Below are 15662 nucleotides of genomic sequence, written 5' to 3'. Positions count from 1 at the left end.
TAAAAACACATTCCGAATAATAGCCAGACGCATATATTACTCAGGCAACGAATGTGGCACGCTAGCTTTGATGCCATCGACATGAAAGGCTTTCAGAGTAGAATGGCGCAAAAGGCTGATATTAAATAAACCAAATGTACAAGAAATTAATTTGAATAAACAATGTTTTGAACTCTAACTTTATGGAATATACAAAAGGATTAAGTTCTCTTAAGATTTAATATGAATAGAAATTTTAAAGACAGAAACACGTATTTTAAAGAATGGAGGAGTGCTACAAGGACCGAATGGTGGTAATGAGGGAGAGCCTTTGAGATTCAGGTTTAAATAATGACAAATCATAATAATCAAAGATTGTTATATTATTGTCACTGTGACACAGAAACCAAATTCCTTGACCTAGCACATGTCTTTATCAGTAAGTAGCTGTAGCAGCAAATGTATAAATCAATTAGTAGTAAATCAGAGCACGCAGAAACCGAACCAAGAACCAAGTCCAACCTACTTACGCTACTACACAGCGAACGGACCATTAGGAAATCCAATTTATAAACTGTCACAATTCAAGGTGACAAGCAAATTTAACTTAAGAGCTAAACTGGATCCAGCTGTCTCAAATATTGATCTAAGCCTGGAAACTTGGTCGGGTTTCCCCAAATACTTGTTACATTTTTCATGCATTTATTCTTTATGACTCATCGTAGGAAAATAAATAGAATCAGACCAAGCTAAGTTGGCAGCGATTTTGATAGCCCAGACGTTGTAAGTGTTAAGTAAGCGTCATAATTTCATAGAAGTTTGACGTTTAAAATAACACTTGCACCAGCTGGGATATAAATTTCGAACTACCCTATTTTTATGCCAAGTGCATTAAGTATAGAGCTTATAGGGATATTGTATGCATTCTTACTGCCAAGTTATGCAAAGTTAGCGTGGTCAAGAGTTTGGGAATTGTTTTCGAGGGCATCGTCATGATCAGCGATTGATCCAAGTCTTACACTGAAGTTGAATATGCATTGAGAGGTCTATTTTTTCTCTTTTCATACTCACCTATTCGCCTCGCGACAAGTCAAGTATGTCCATGCGGCATTACAGAATAGAAAGAGATGAAGGCCCATTTAAATTTCTTATACTAATTTCTCGCACATTTCATATCATACAATAAAATAAAATTGCTCCAGCTTCAAGCATTAGCGAAGGCCTAAAGTGATGATTACGAGTATTAGACCTTATCTCAATGCAATACGGTGCAATACCACATTGTGTATAGGAATCGTTTAGTGCCCGTAATTGGTAGCTCGGTTGATAAATGAACGTGCAAAGGAAAGGGGTCACCGCGACAGTAATGCAAGGGACACGGCAGGGATTTACTAAAGATGACCTATTTCAACGCTTAACCATTTTGAGTGATGATGACGCACTCCCGAACCTAGTTTCCTGAAGGGGTACCTAGGCAGCATGAATGTTCGGTGAATGTTTTTTCATCACACTTGCTCGAAAAAAAATCTGAAGGACAAAGGCCTATTTTGTTCCCACGGGAGTTATGGATTGTGAAAAAAAAGCTATAACTCCCTAGGGAGTTTTTTATTGTCACTTATTCATACAAACCAAGTAGCATAAATGAGTTTTACTTTTAAAATACTGACGTTTATAATTTAATATGATTAATTTAACAGCCGTTTAAGATATTTTCACATAATTTTCAATCGTGGCTGAATGCCGAATAGGAACCTGCCAAGAAATTACGAAATGGCGGACGAATGTTTGATGTCACCGTATTTAAGAATGATTTCGCTTAAAATTTGATGAAAAACATTGTGTGTACCTCCGGGGGTAAGAATTTTGCATATTCGGGTCTTTAATTCCCTCCAGCCTCCAGCTGAGCTGTCGGGAATTACCGCCCTCGTATCCAAGTTTTCACTTACCCCCCTCGTTGCACAATGTACTACAAACGTTCGCTTTATTGCATAAGTACAATCAAGGGACAAATAAGTTAGCATAAAGGATGAATAATAATGTCCTTTCACTGCTATAATGATTCGGATTCGTGAAAATAAATAATAATAATAAATAAATAATAAATATTATAGGACATTATTACACAAATTGACCAAGTCCCACAGTAAGCTCAATAAGGCTTAAAATTATCTGTAAAATAACAATAGAAATAAAGGATAAACGGAGTTAGTTGAAACGCACAGCTTTATTTTTAATCGTAGAACTTAAACGCGATATGAAGATAAGTTTTTTTTATGTAGATTAAATTTTTGAACCAAACTTGTTGCTGACTGTACTTTTTTTCTTTCAACAGCAACTAATACTTGACGAGACAATTCTAACAAACTAAAACATAATTATGTAACGTTATATTATCGTACGGTCACGTCTGAAAATATAGAAATAGACGACAAAGTGCCAGAAATATCTATACACCTTTTATGGGCAATAAAATAAAATAAAATAAGGTCGTGTACACATATATTTGGCACTTCTTCTGTATCGATATTTTCAGATGTGACTGTACCATAAAATTGCATTGTCTCCGAACTTACATATGTATGTGAAGTTTCAACTCCATTGAATAATGAGAAGTGGGTGTAAGGACCATGGGCAAATTTGTATGGGCACTGTCCCCACCCACCAACAGAAACGAAACATGCCTCATTCAATAGATCTTGGCAACCTGATGATTTTGTTCCCACGGGAGTTATGGATTGTGAAAAAAAAGCTATAACTCCCTAGGGAGTTTTTTATTGTCACTTATTCATACAAACCAAGTAGCATAATGATTATTACTATAACGAGGATCGCCCTATGTATGGGGTTTTCTTGGAAAACTGTATTTTCTTTTTATATATTTTTCGCTCATTTCATTGAAAGTTGCATCGACCTGGTGGTGTGCCACGTAACTATCTAACTATAGACGCTGACATATGAAAAAGCCGGTTTTTATTGTTCTAAACCGGTTAATTTGACAAGAACTGTGTTCATAAAAACCGGTTTAAAAATAATGGTTTTTCGAGCGAAACCGAAATAAAAAGGTTTTGCGCCAAGTACATGATAACGGTTTGAAAATTTAACCGGTTTCCGAGCCTTGCTCGTAGATAACAGAGAAAAAGCCGAACACCAGCATTTAGATTGGCTGAGGCATGTACATATTTATTTATGAACCAGAAACTATCAGTAAGAATGACATTAATAACATTGTCAATCCGCCAAGCCATTCCGACCTTTCATTCTAACGAAAGCTTGTACCAAAAATGTTTTTTTTAACTTATTACTTCTAGTGTCTTATTTGTATTCCACAATTATTACACTCCATTCGAGAAAGCAATAATAATGAAATGGAAAATATGCAAGAGCCAGCGAGTTTCGGTTCTTCAGAAGTTTAATATACCACTTTATCACTTGAAGCTCTGAATAAAATGTCAAATCTTTGCAATATGAACGGGTGAAAAGTGCCACTTGGGATGGAGAGGCAAATTGGCTATTCAAATTTGAATGTAAGAGGCCTTTATACTAAAACCTGTTAACTGCAGGCTTTTGATTAATATTTAATGTGTTCGTAAATAGAGAGGCTCTCTCTATTGGCATACACATTAACGCTTGTTCAAAATCCTCTGCCATGTTAGAGAAAAATGTAACAATTACTTTAATTTTCGCAAATGTCATTTAAATTTAACCGACTTGGTGGAGATACATTTAATTAATTCAATATTCATTATTAAAATTTTGACCTGTTAGTTAGACGGTCTCGAGCTTAATGAGCTGCATGGTCATTTACATCATAATAATTTAAAAATCGGGGCATTTATCATGTATGTATGTTCATTTTTGTTACTGTATGTAATTGCATGATTTCTATAGTAATCTAAATTGTATTTTCTTTTTCTTATTTAAAGCATGTTAATTATAAGATGTAATGTTTTGAAAAGATGTGTCCCGCCGAGTTTCTTGCCGGTCCATATTGGGATACCCTCCTCCACTTGAGGGGGGATTTAAATCTTCTCAGGTGGGTTCAGAGGTGTAGGGTTAGAGAAGTGTAGCTTTATTTGACGTTCATAAGCGCATTGTAATATGCCTACTTGAAAGATAGTTTTATCTTTATCTTTTCTGACTTCCTGATATATCGGCTCAGTGGCAAATTGCATTTTCAAGGATTGACTATCGGGCTACTGGTTTTAATCTTGAATGATTGTCTACCTAAAGAAGGACGCTTATCAGGAGTTAGTTCATACATTGAACCGCGTGTTCCTTTCTCTATCGCGCATCTATATTGCTGTCCGACCTACAACTAAGAGCTGGTCAAAACATAATCACGGATTAAGTATTAGTAGTGGCAATAATTAGTCTACGGTAATAATATGTACGTTCACGGTATAGATGTTATATCAGACACACGATATGTGATGCACATTGTGATGCCAACGAACAGGTTTAGCGACAATATGCCAGTCAAGCTCCGTTTGGAACTGCCGACCCGGAAAGTATACTCATGGCCGCATACCTAATTGAGCCTGTGTTGTGGAGGATTACGAGCGACTGCTCATTCAAATTAGGCCAAAAAGATTTTTTGTACTATTTCAATCTGAAAACTGGACCGAGATTCGTGAAGTTATTTTATTTTCATCATTTGGTTCGATTTTTATTTTGTTATTATTATTTCTTATGTTTGGTTGGGATAAAATTTGACTGGTTTGGAGAGCATTTTGGGTGGAATAAAATACGAAATCCCGAATTGGAATAAAAAAATGTGTAATTTTCTTTTGAGTTATGAAAATACCACACATTTTTGTAACTGAGTGGAAGTTTTTTTAGGACATAAGATGAAATTGCGCTTATTATATTTATAATAATATACACTATACATAATCTATCTATATACGAAATTTTAAAGAAGGCATTTTAAGAAAGGCCCATTTTTAGAGTTCCGTAGCCAAATGGCAAAAAACGGAACCGTTATAGATTCGTCATGTCCGTCTGTCTATCCGATTATGTCACTGCCACTTTTTTTCCGAAACTATAAGAGCTATACTGTTCAAACTTGGTAAATAGATGTATTCTATGAACCGCATTAGGATTTTTACACAAAAATAGAAAAAAAAAAACAATAAATTTTGGGGGTTCTCCATACTTAGAACTGAAACTCAAAAAATCTTTTTTCATCATTTTTTTCTAAACTGCATAGTTTGCGCGAGAGACACTTCCAAAGAGGTAAAATGTGTCCCCCCCCCCCCCCCGTAACTTCTAAAATAACAGAATGAAAAATCTAAAAAAATATATATGATATGCATTGCCATGCAAACTTCCACCGAAAACTGGTTTGAACAAGATCTAGTAAGTAGTTGTTTTTAATACGTCATAAAATTAAAGAAAAAAAATTTTTTTTCATCATACCCTTACGTGTGGGGTATCTATGGATAGGTCTTCAAAAATGATATTTAGGTTTCTAATATCATTTTTTTCTAAACTGAATAGTTTGCGCGAGAGACACTTCCAAAGTGAAAAAAATTGTGCCCCCCCCCCCCCTGTAACTTCTAAAATAACAGAATGAAAAATCTAAAAAAAATATATGATATACATTACCATGCAAACTTCCACCGAAAATTGGTTTGAACGAGATCTAGTAAGTAGTTTTTTTTTAAACGTCATAAGACCGAGTCCGACTCGCACTTGGCCGCTTTTTATCAAGGCGGGTGAGGAAATACCTACACAGCCTGGGAACTGTTGTACTTTTCAACTGCTTTCCTCTTACTCGGACGGAATTATTAAAACGATCTTTGTCTGAAGAGCGAATTCTGGTACATATCGTATTTCCATATTAGGAATTTGCTACTTTAGTCAATAATCATTAATACCTAAAGTTGCAAATACCTTGCGACTTTAGCTGACAATATATCAATATGTAAACAAAACTAAATAGATATTTCTGAACGATGACTAGGAGGATACTTAGTTTTCAAAAACTCGAACGCTAACTCGTTAAACTATTCGCATATTAAGCTCGTAAATAAAGCACATACGTGAGTGCACTAAAAGCAGCAACAGGAAGACAGAGAACAAATTTGTGACCAAACTTTATAGTTTGTTCGTGAACTAAATTGCTTCGTGAGAATCATTGATGAGTTTTCTTTGAACTTCGGGTTCTGGGAAAGGACTTGAGGCAAAGAACTTTTTTGTTTGTCATTATTTATTACTGCAAATTGAAGATCATTATTACGAAGCCCCTATATCTTTAAAAGAGTAGTACTTATCGCCCCTGTTGTGTCTTTAGATTACTTGAGACCCGAATAGTCATTACTTACTTGTAAGGTAACCGTAGGTCATCTTTGTTTTCTGACTGACTCATTCGATTTTGTATGCCTACAGTATATCAGATGTATCATCATCAAAGGCCTTCTAGTCTATCAGAGACTATACAAGCAATGTCATACAGGGCAAAAACGTTTTCCAGGGCTGTGTAAGCCAATATGGGAGCGGCAAACACGACCACAAGCCTGGCACGTGTAATGTGTCCTTGGCGAACAAAAGCCGCGCTGATGCCGCTTGGCTCGCTTACCTGCGAGTGTCCTAAACCAAGGATCCGCACTCAGATGAATATGTAGGTATTTAATTTAAGATCTTTCTGCTATTATTGTGAGCTATGGATAATAAAAGAGAACGGATCCCGTTTAGTGAGGGGCAGCGAGTAGAAAAGCAGAACCTGGAAAAAGGCGGTAAGTATAACGCTCGGCAGAATTACTCACTTTTGACTGTGACATTAATCCTATCAAGGAACGTGGTGTCATTCTCGACGCCGCACTCGTACACGCCCGCGTACTCCACGCCCACGTTCAGCAGCACCAAGCTTCCGTCCGTCTGCAACAAATGAAACAAAATATGAGCTAATAAGTGACTAAATAACGGCCTCTTATCTCAAAACTTTAGAAGACGTAATTAGGTAATATTATGTTTTATCGCTTTCTTACAAAAACATAAGTCAAATCGATAGACTAAGACAAACGATTAATATCTATCTAATTGATGAATAACGAAGATGAATAACGCCAGAAGTCTTTTCCAAGTTCTTTTTTATAGTCGGGATTGACCCTGCCTGTGAAGCAGAGGGTCCCGGGTTAGAATCCCGGTATCACGAACATTTATTCCTGAGTTATGAATGTTATTTATGTTTATATGTATGAATTTTTCTATATAAGTACATAATTATGTAAAGCTTTGCTTAGTTTGGGGCTAGTTCGATCTGTGTAAGATTGCCTCCAAAACTATTTAGTTATATTTATTCTAATACTAGGAAACTCCCTTTTTCGTAAAACATAGCAAACATCTGTTAAATTTTGCCTCTTTCTGACAAATGTCTAAATAATACACAAACGATTTCAAGGGCATCTTAGATGTTGTAGAAGTTTATAAATAACGCCATAAATAGGTGCAGCCAGAAAGTAAACTGGTCTGTCAATTTTTTCAAATATACATAGGTACTTGGTGCCATCTCCTGAAAATCTAAACGAGCCCGAAGATTTAATTTAATGATCTGAATCCACGAGCAGATTCGAGATATCCATTTGGATTACCCTTATCGAATCCATCTAGATCGAGTTCGGAGTGTCTGTGCGAAGATTTAGAAATTGTATTTATCACAGAGAATAATTAAAAGGTTCTCACACCGGTACAGTTGGGAGTAACTATTAAAGAAGAATAACTATTGCTAAAAGGAATCAGTTCCGACCCTGATTTTGATGATTGGGATTGCTCTCAGACAACCCATAAAGAAGTCCAGCGGCGGTAGCACGGTCGCATATTTCACCATACCTGTCACGTTGTAACAAGTATGTAAGTGCGAAAGTGACAGGTATAGTGACAGGCGATAAAAATGCAACCATGCTGCTACCGCAGTACGGATATGATGGTTGGGTTTGTCTATGTGACAGTGTACCCTCTCTTTTAATCGCGTAGTATAAAAAAAATATCAGTGGATAATAGCCATCCATAATACGCTTACAGGTCGAAACTATCTAAACCAATTTTACTGACTACTTTCTATAGGGAATTTTGGGGTTGTAAGCAATACTTACATGCTTAAGCAAAATTAACTCAAAGGGTTCCGTAGCCAAATGGCAAAAAACGGAACCCTTATAGATTCGTCATGTCCGTCTGTCTGTCCGATTCTGTCACAGCCACTTTTTTCCGAAACTATAAGAGCTATACTGTTCAAACTTAGTAAGTGGATGTATTCTATGAACCGCATTAAGATGTTCATACAAAAATAGAAAAAAAAAAACAATAAATTTTGGGGGTTCCCCATACTTAGAACTGAAACTCAAAAAATCTTTTTTCATCAAACCCAAACCATACGTGTGGGGTATCTATGGATAGGTCTTTAAAAATGATATTGAGGTTTCTAATATCATTTTTTTCTTAACTATAGTTGCGCGAGTAGAATAGTTTGCGCGAGAGACACTTCCAAAGTGGTAAAAAGTGTGTCCAAATTCAAAGTGTAAAATGTTGAACAAGATCTAGAAAGTAGATTTTTTTTAATACGTCTCAAATGGTACGGAACCCTTCATGCGCGAGTCCGACTAGCACTTGGCCGCTTTTTTAGTTTTGGAGTAGTTTTATAAGATGTAGTGAATTGACGTTTTCCCCTAGACTTGCGGACACTAGGTTGCGTGACAGTCGTGCACGCTCCCAATAAAATTTGCGATACTTGTTTTCATACATATCCGTCAAATGACAGCAGTTGTTTATTAGTCCGTGAGTCTAGAAAGCCTCTTATGATTGCCTACATAAGCACTTTTTGAGCATTAGGTTCATGGGAAAGATTTTTTGGTTGCTCAACAATAAACCATTACAGACCTACTCTCGACATTTCCGAGCGACATTTCACCATGTCTCGCATTGTGCCAAGCTGAAAGGGAAGGATTATTGTCGCGTGACGAACTAGAAAACGCGCAGCTATTGTGCCCTTTTTCAAATGCGGAAACCTCAGGCGACGGGACGTCGGATTGTGACGGAAACGGTCATTATTTTAAACATATCGACAGTTTTTTATCGATGTCGTTTATTTTTGGAAATGCTCGCTTCTTTGAAGGGTAATAAATTGAATTTACACAAAGATTAAAATACGGTTCAGATAGGTAGGAATAAAAGAAAAATGGTAGAAATCGCGATATTTACTTAGATGATAACTTGAATCACCTAGGTCTCTACCTATACCTATATTGAAACAATTTAATCAAAACTTAGGAAACCTTACAGCCACAGGTAAAACATGTGCCGCACCTCCGATCTCCGACGGCGCACGGACCTCTTCTTCCTAATGAACTGTCGCTGCAATTATCTGTCAAGATCCTGTGGCCAGTGATGACGGGCTTGTAATATAGGAATTAGGACAAATGAACAATTCTTATTTAGTGAAGAAGTGGCATTATTGATGTGGACCCTACTATTTGGATCTACGGCCGAATTACGTTAATTTTAGAGACTCGGTAATACCGAGTCGGCATTATTAAGAGTAGGCCTAATAAATGTCAGCTTAAAATGTGCTTAGATTTAAAGTGGGACATGAGTTACTAGTATCGGTTTCATTAACAAAAAATTCGACATCCAAATTCAGCCTGCAGTACGATCTACGTTCGATGTAGAATGAGTAAAGTTAGCGCTCAGTCAATGGAGATAAAGGAAAAAAAAAAATGATTAAGAGATGTAATAACTTCTATGCGGCGAATATGGTAAAAAGGGTACAATGAGCAACCAATCTTGAACACTTTAAAGCAAAGACGCTTTCCAGATAGATTTTCGTACAATGACACCGCCTATCGCCTATGTATGAAGTCACGTAGCTTGCAGACTATCTCTTGTGTTCTATGTGATCTCGGTCGAATTTTCTAGCGCAGCCGGCGTTCTAAGTAATGGCGACCGTAAATACAGTATATGAGCATGACCGTGCTAAGATTACGTGGGAGTATATAAATCTTTCTCTTCCTAGATTAAGTTAGGATTTATAGTGAACTATAAAGGGCAAATATTGCTTACTTGTTTAGGTAAGGTGATGCACGACAAAACAGAAAGAATTTTGTAATCATAAATAAGCTTACAAAAATAACATTAGGGCATTTTTATTTTATTTTATTTTATTTTATTTATTAAGTACAACCACATCGTATATATTACATATGTTATATCACAATAATCTTAAAGTACTTCACCTGATATAATACGACAATTATGGAGTACATAGCATTGTCCAAGCATGATATTGGGAACGACATAAGAACTATGGGACATTACATTTTATAACATTAAATTTGTAAGATTTGTAGGCATTTCGGTTGTTTACATCACGTATCGGTTGTCATCATCTTCCTCGCGTTGTCCCGGCATTTTCCCACGGCTCATGGGAGCTTGGGGTCCGCTTGGCAACTAATCACAAGAATTGGCGTAGACACTAGTTTATACGAAAGCGACTGCCATCTGACCTTCCAACCCAAAACTAAACTAGACCTTATTGGAATTAGTCCGGTTTCCTCACAATGTTTTCCTTCACCGAAAAGCGACTGGTATCATCAAATGATATTTCGTACAAAAGTTCCATAAAACTCACTAGCACGAGCCGGGGTTTAAACGCGCGACCTCCGGATTGCAAGTCGTATGCAACACATATCGGTTGTAAGAAATATAAATACAAAGTATTTGTTTGTCCCTCTGGTTGTAGAGACGTTTTTGATATTTTAATTGTATGTCGGAATTTGTATATTAACTATTATATCTTCCAATGAAGTAACTCATATAATATCGATTGAACTTCAGTTCAAGAAGTTCGTTTGATCATCAAATATAATTTAGTATAGTACTTACATTAAATCATCATTCTAAATCCAAAATAAATTTACGCACGAAATTTATTAAACATTATCTTCTTTTATTGCTCCGCGGTGGCATTTCCTTTCCCTGTGCTGAGTAAGGTTAGCCATTTTTTCGGCATCTATGAATTTCGTTTTTGCTTCTCGCCCGGTTCTACTTGGTACCGATATAAATTAGAAAAAGTGTGTCGACAAAAAACCTAAGGCACATTGGGGTAACTTCTAATGCGGGGAAATTTCGAATATGGCAAATATTTACTAATATTATGGATTCATGTCCGAAATAAAGGCTTTTTATTTTAATTTAATGATAGCAAGGGGCTCCTTTTAAATGTGCCCGAGTTTATAATTTTTCTTCAGCTGTTTATATGCCACATGCATAAAATGATAATTTGAAGGGCAAATTTACTGCGCAATCATTCTTACTTGGTACCAATTTTGGTACTAAACGGGACAGATAAGTAATCAAACTATTTTTTTAGTAGCTTGGATATAACAAGGATAATTAGATTATGGGACTTGCAAATGTATTTTTTATTAACAAAAAACTTTCTTAAAGTCTTAAACTAGAAGTACTTGATACTGTAGCAATAATAAGCAAGATGTTTTGGTAAGCGTTGCAGCAGTGGGGCGAAACTGAATCTTTCGGGCATTCCGCGCTCCGTTCGGCTCAGCATTGCTACGAGCAATTATTAGGGTTGACACAACATGACGTCCCTTTGTGACAGATAAGATAATGACTTGAATTTTGACAACCCTATATAGCCGAAAGGGATAGTGCATTGGAAAGGGACAGCATGATTCGTTCCTGAATCGCTGTCAAACTTCGGTTTTGTAGGAAGTTTATTTTCTGTAGGGCAGTACTATTATTTGTACTGTGGTTGCAGTAGCGTTTTGCTAAGCGGAATTATAAAGTGATGTGCTTCTGGTTTTATAGATACTTATTTGCAATTTTCAAAATTAACCTGCTTTTAATGTTACGCAATACACGCTATAACATTGTTAATTAAAAGTAGTTTCATATAAAGCATGTTCAAAGTTGCATTCTCTCACTCTCACCGCACGTAGTTCGTGTTGGTTACGTTCGTTAAGCTTCGCTTCGAGTTGATCAACTGAAACGTGACTCATTTGTACTCCACAATAAACAAAAGCAAAATATTGCCTGCCTGATATTCAACTGATATAGAACTACTAGGTAAATCAAGTTCTGTATATATCAAAGAGAATTTGAAATAGAGGTGTATTGTCAAAGTGAATTTTTGTAGCTACAGTAAATTTACTGCAATCTTTCTATATATATATAGTTATGTGTATAAACCGGTCTGGCCTAGTGGGTAGTGACCCTGCCTATGAAGCCGATGGTTCGGGTTCAAATCCCGGTAAGGGCATTTATTTGTGTGGTGAGCGCAGATATTTTGGTCCTGAGTCATGGATGTTTTCTATGTATTTAAGTATTTGTATATTATATATATCGTTGTCTCAGTACCCAACACAAGCCTTGTTGAACTTACCGTGGGACTTGAGTCAATTTGTGTAGGAAGTCCCTATAATATTTATTTATAAACGATTTAATATTTGAAGTGTTTGCTACAGAAAAATAATTAAACTAAAATGAGAACTTTTAAGTTCTGAAGCATTAGGTATAGATAGTTAATTAATTTGATAAAAGCCGACTCTCCAACAAAAAAAACAAAAACTAGTCAAATTTTGTTGATTACAAAATAAGGTTTTAAATCAGGGTGACCTAATGGCTAACACAACCCATAACATCACACAAAAACACAGTCAATCCGAAAGCTTTCAAGGTTTTGATCTGTTACAAAATGCTTACAACCACAGTGCAATGACCGAGTTGCATGTGATCGCTAACTAGACTACCAATTACTCTAGAAGCCTATCAAAACAACTGTGCAGCATAATGAACATCGCTTATATTTGTAACATGTTTCTTTTACTATAAGTAGGTTTAAGGAAAGTAAGTGGCACAATTAATTATAACGAAAAAATGTTGTTTTTTGTAAAAAGTAGCGTTGTTGTATGTGACATATCGATGTCATTTTGAACAAAGATTGTCCGAGATAGTACTTCGTTTAGTAGCAAATGTATAAACTCGTACGAAACACTTAGATATCAATATGTAAACAGGCCCTAAGGAAAGTGTACATGCTCGTAGGGGCTTTATAAGGGAAAAAATAAAACATTAATTATATCCAAAATGGTAATTAATTAATAACAATACTCTTGAAATTAACGCAAATCAAAAAATACGAGTTATAGATAAGTATGAACGCTTAATGCGTCAGTAGAAAAAAACCTCTCGATCGCACAAATTGTTATTTTATAAAATAAATACAATACATCTTTCTTGGCCCTTTTCTTCCTTTCCTCAACGGATCCAAGTTAAAAATAATAATTGAACGACGGAAAACGCTTGAAAGAGTTCGGATTTCGTCTTTGTAGGGTCCCTTTTCCAAGTGGCGAAGGGATCCTACAAAGACGTAAATGTATCCCCAGGGGAAGCTTGGCTGACAGGCGCCCTTATGAGGTAATCACGTTCGGAGATACGAGCTTGACAAATGGCGAAATAATTACTTTTTAGGACTTGTTCTTGGGCAATGAATGGGAAATGGGAATGTACATATGTTTTATGGTTAGCTATTGAAATTCTGCTTGAATGGATAATGTTTGAGTCGGTTTCGAGTTTTAAGCAAGTCGGATTAATAAGGGAAGGAAAAAAAGCTATTTTAGAATTTAATTAAATAACGGTAATTTGACTATGAAATTCTAAAGCATATAGAATTGGTACGCACAAGAAGATTGTAATTTTTTTAAGTAAATAAAATAAGAAAGTTATGAATGGTAAATTTTAAATAGTAATGTATTTAGCTTTCAAATATGTATACATTTAAAAATCGCCGTTATCTAAATAATTACGAACTGTTTTCATAATGGACCCCCCTTCATCTTCTGCACAACACTTTTGTCGACATTTTTGGCGTGTTGATTTCTTGTAGATCGCAATGAATTGATACCCTGGACAATTTGACTAGTCTTGTTTAAATTATTTTCATGATTGCAATTGAAATTGGGAACAATTCGCAGGATTCATCTTGCGGGGTATGTACCATGGTTAGCATATACCATGCCATAACTTGTTTTGAGTAGTGGCAGTTGGCTAAATCTGGCCAACATTTCACAGGACCGTTATGGGTTCTAATAAATTGCAATACTCATTTCTCTAAACACTCTTTAATATAAAGGTCCGACTTCATTGTCGACTATGTTATAAAACTTTTTGTCATACAGCCGCAATTGTAAATTCCTTGTCCAATCATATGTTTTTTTGCGAACTTGTCAAGTTTCACGAACTTATATTTTTCGGGTATATTACCTCTATTATTGGCCGTATAAAACTTCGAACCGAGTAGTTGATTAAAATCGAATTTTACATACGTCTTGTCGTCCAAGAACAAGTAACCTTCGAATTTTAAATTTTAAATTTTTCAATTACTGGGTCGTACAATAGTCGAGCTAGTGTTTTAGCTTGTCGGATCTGTTTAACAGTCCAATTTGGCTGTTTTATTGCTCGATAGCTCTAATAGCCACCTCTGAGGTGAATCATCTTTATCTTTCTGGAACTTTCTTTGAATTTTTGGGATAAATCGTAATTAGACCGTTCTGAATTTTATTTGAGTGACCTTGGGACTTTTTTCCCAAAATCTTGTTATTTGTCCCAGTAGTTTGTATTTTCCTGTCGGCTGATAGAGTATTCTTGTAACGTTTTATGACCCTACAAATACTAGCTTTTAGCATCTTAAGCGACTTAGCTGTCTTCGTCCGGGATCGATAAGAATTTTCGAAGTATTTATGCACGATCAATCTCATTTTCTCAAGTTTCATGGTCGAAAACTTTAAAATGCGTAAAGCTAGAAAAATAATATTTTCAACATTAATACTTTGAAGGTTGTTGATTGAACTGTAACTATAAATTTTTTTGGAATTATTATTTTTTAACCATTGTTAATTATGTGCCAATTCTATATGAACTAAGCTTTATTTCAGGAGAAAACGTTTTCCACTAACTAAATCTTAACAAATTATTTTGAAATTATTTTGATTGTATGGTATAATATAGTGTTAGTATGTACTTTTAATGTCTGTATACTTGCTATAATGGCCTGACGGACATTAGTCCGGTACAAGGTGCTAAAGGTTAGTAAAAATAATACTAACTTTTCTTAATATTCTCATGGGTGATTTTTATGTATCTTTTAGAAAATATTGTTAAAAATTGATACTCAACATTGCCAGACCATTTCCGCCAGCAGTAACTTTTACCAGACGGTTTAAATCAAAAAGATGTTGTAAGTTTACTTATATTCTCATTCTTGATTCTTATATACTCGTATGATACTTAGGGAACTATTACAAACCATTTTGTAAGTAGGCAGAACAATTGGAAGGGCCCAACCATCCCCCAGACCCATAGTTTCACACAGACACATATATACATGTGGGTCTGGGGATGGTTGGGTCCCTCCAATTGGTGTGGCTACTTACAAAATGTAATAGTAATAGCTCCCTGATATCACATATAAAAATCAAGAATGAGAATAAAAGTAAAGTTACAATATCTTTTAAACACCTTTAAAGCGTCTGGTAAAAGTTGCCGCCGGCGGAAATGGTCTGGTAATGTTGATTATCAATTTTTAACAATATTTTCTGAAACATACATAAAAATCAGCCATGAGAATTAAAGAAAAGTTAGTGATATCTTTACCTACCTTTAGCACCTTGTACCGG

At 35.6% G+C, this 15662-nt stretch overlaps 1 protein-coding gene across 1 annotated transcript in view; it reads right to left on the bottom strand.

The window, feature by feature from the left end:
* LOC133524609 (cell adhesion molecule DSCAML1) overlaps positions 1 to 15662 on the bottom strand; it is an 85503-nt gene that overhangs the window by 21295 nt on the left and 48546 nt on the right. The window contains exon 3 of the mRNA XM_061860740.1: positions 6747 to 6858. Coding sequence (XP_061716724.1) covers positions 6747 to 6858 — 112 coding nt within the window. The remainder of the gene's footprint in view (positions 1 to 6746; positions 6859 to 15662) is intronic.

The sequence above is a fragment of the Cydia pomonella genome, chromosome 13, assembly GCF_033807575.1.
Source record: "Cydia pomonella isolate Wapato2018A chromosome 13, ilCydPomo1, whole genome shotgun sequence".
Classification (NCBI taxonomy): Eukaryota; Metazoa; Arthropoda; class Insecta; order Lepidoptera; family Tortricidae; genus Cydia; species Cydia pomonella.
Note: the sequence above shows the minus strand (reverse complement) of the source record. Positions and strands in the feature narration are given on the sequence as shown.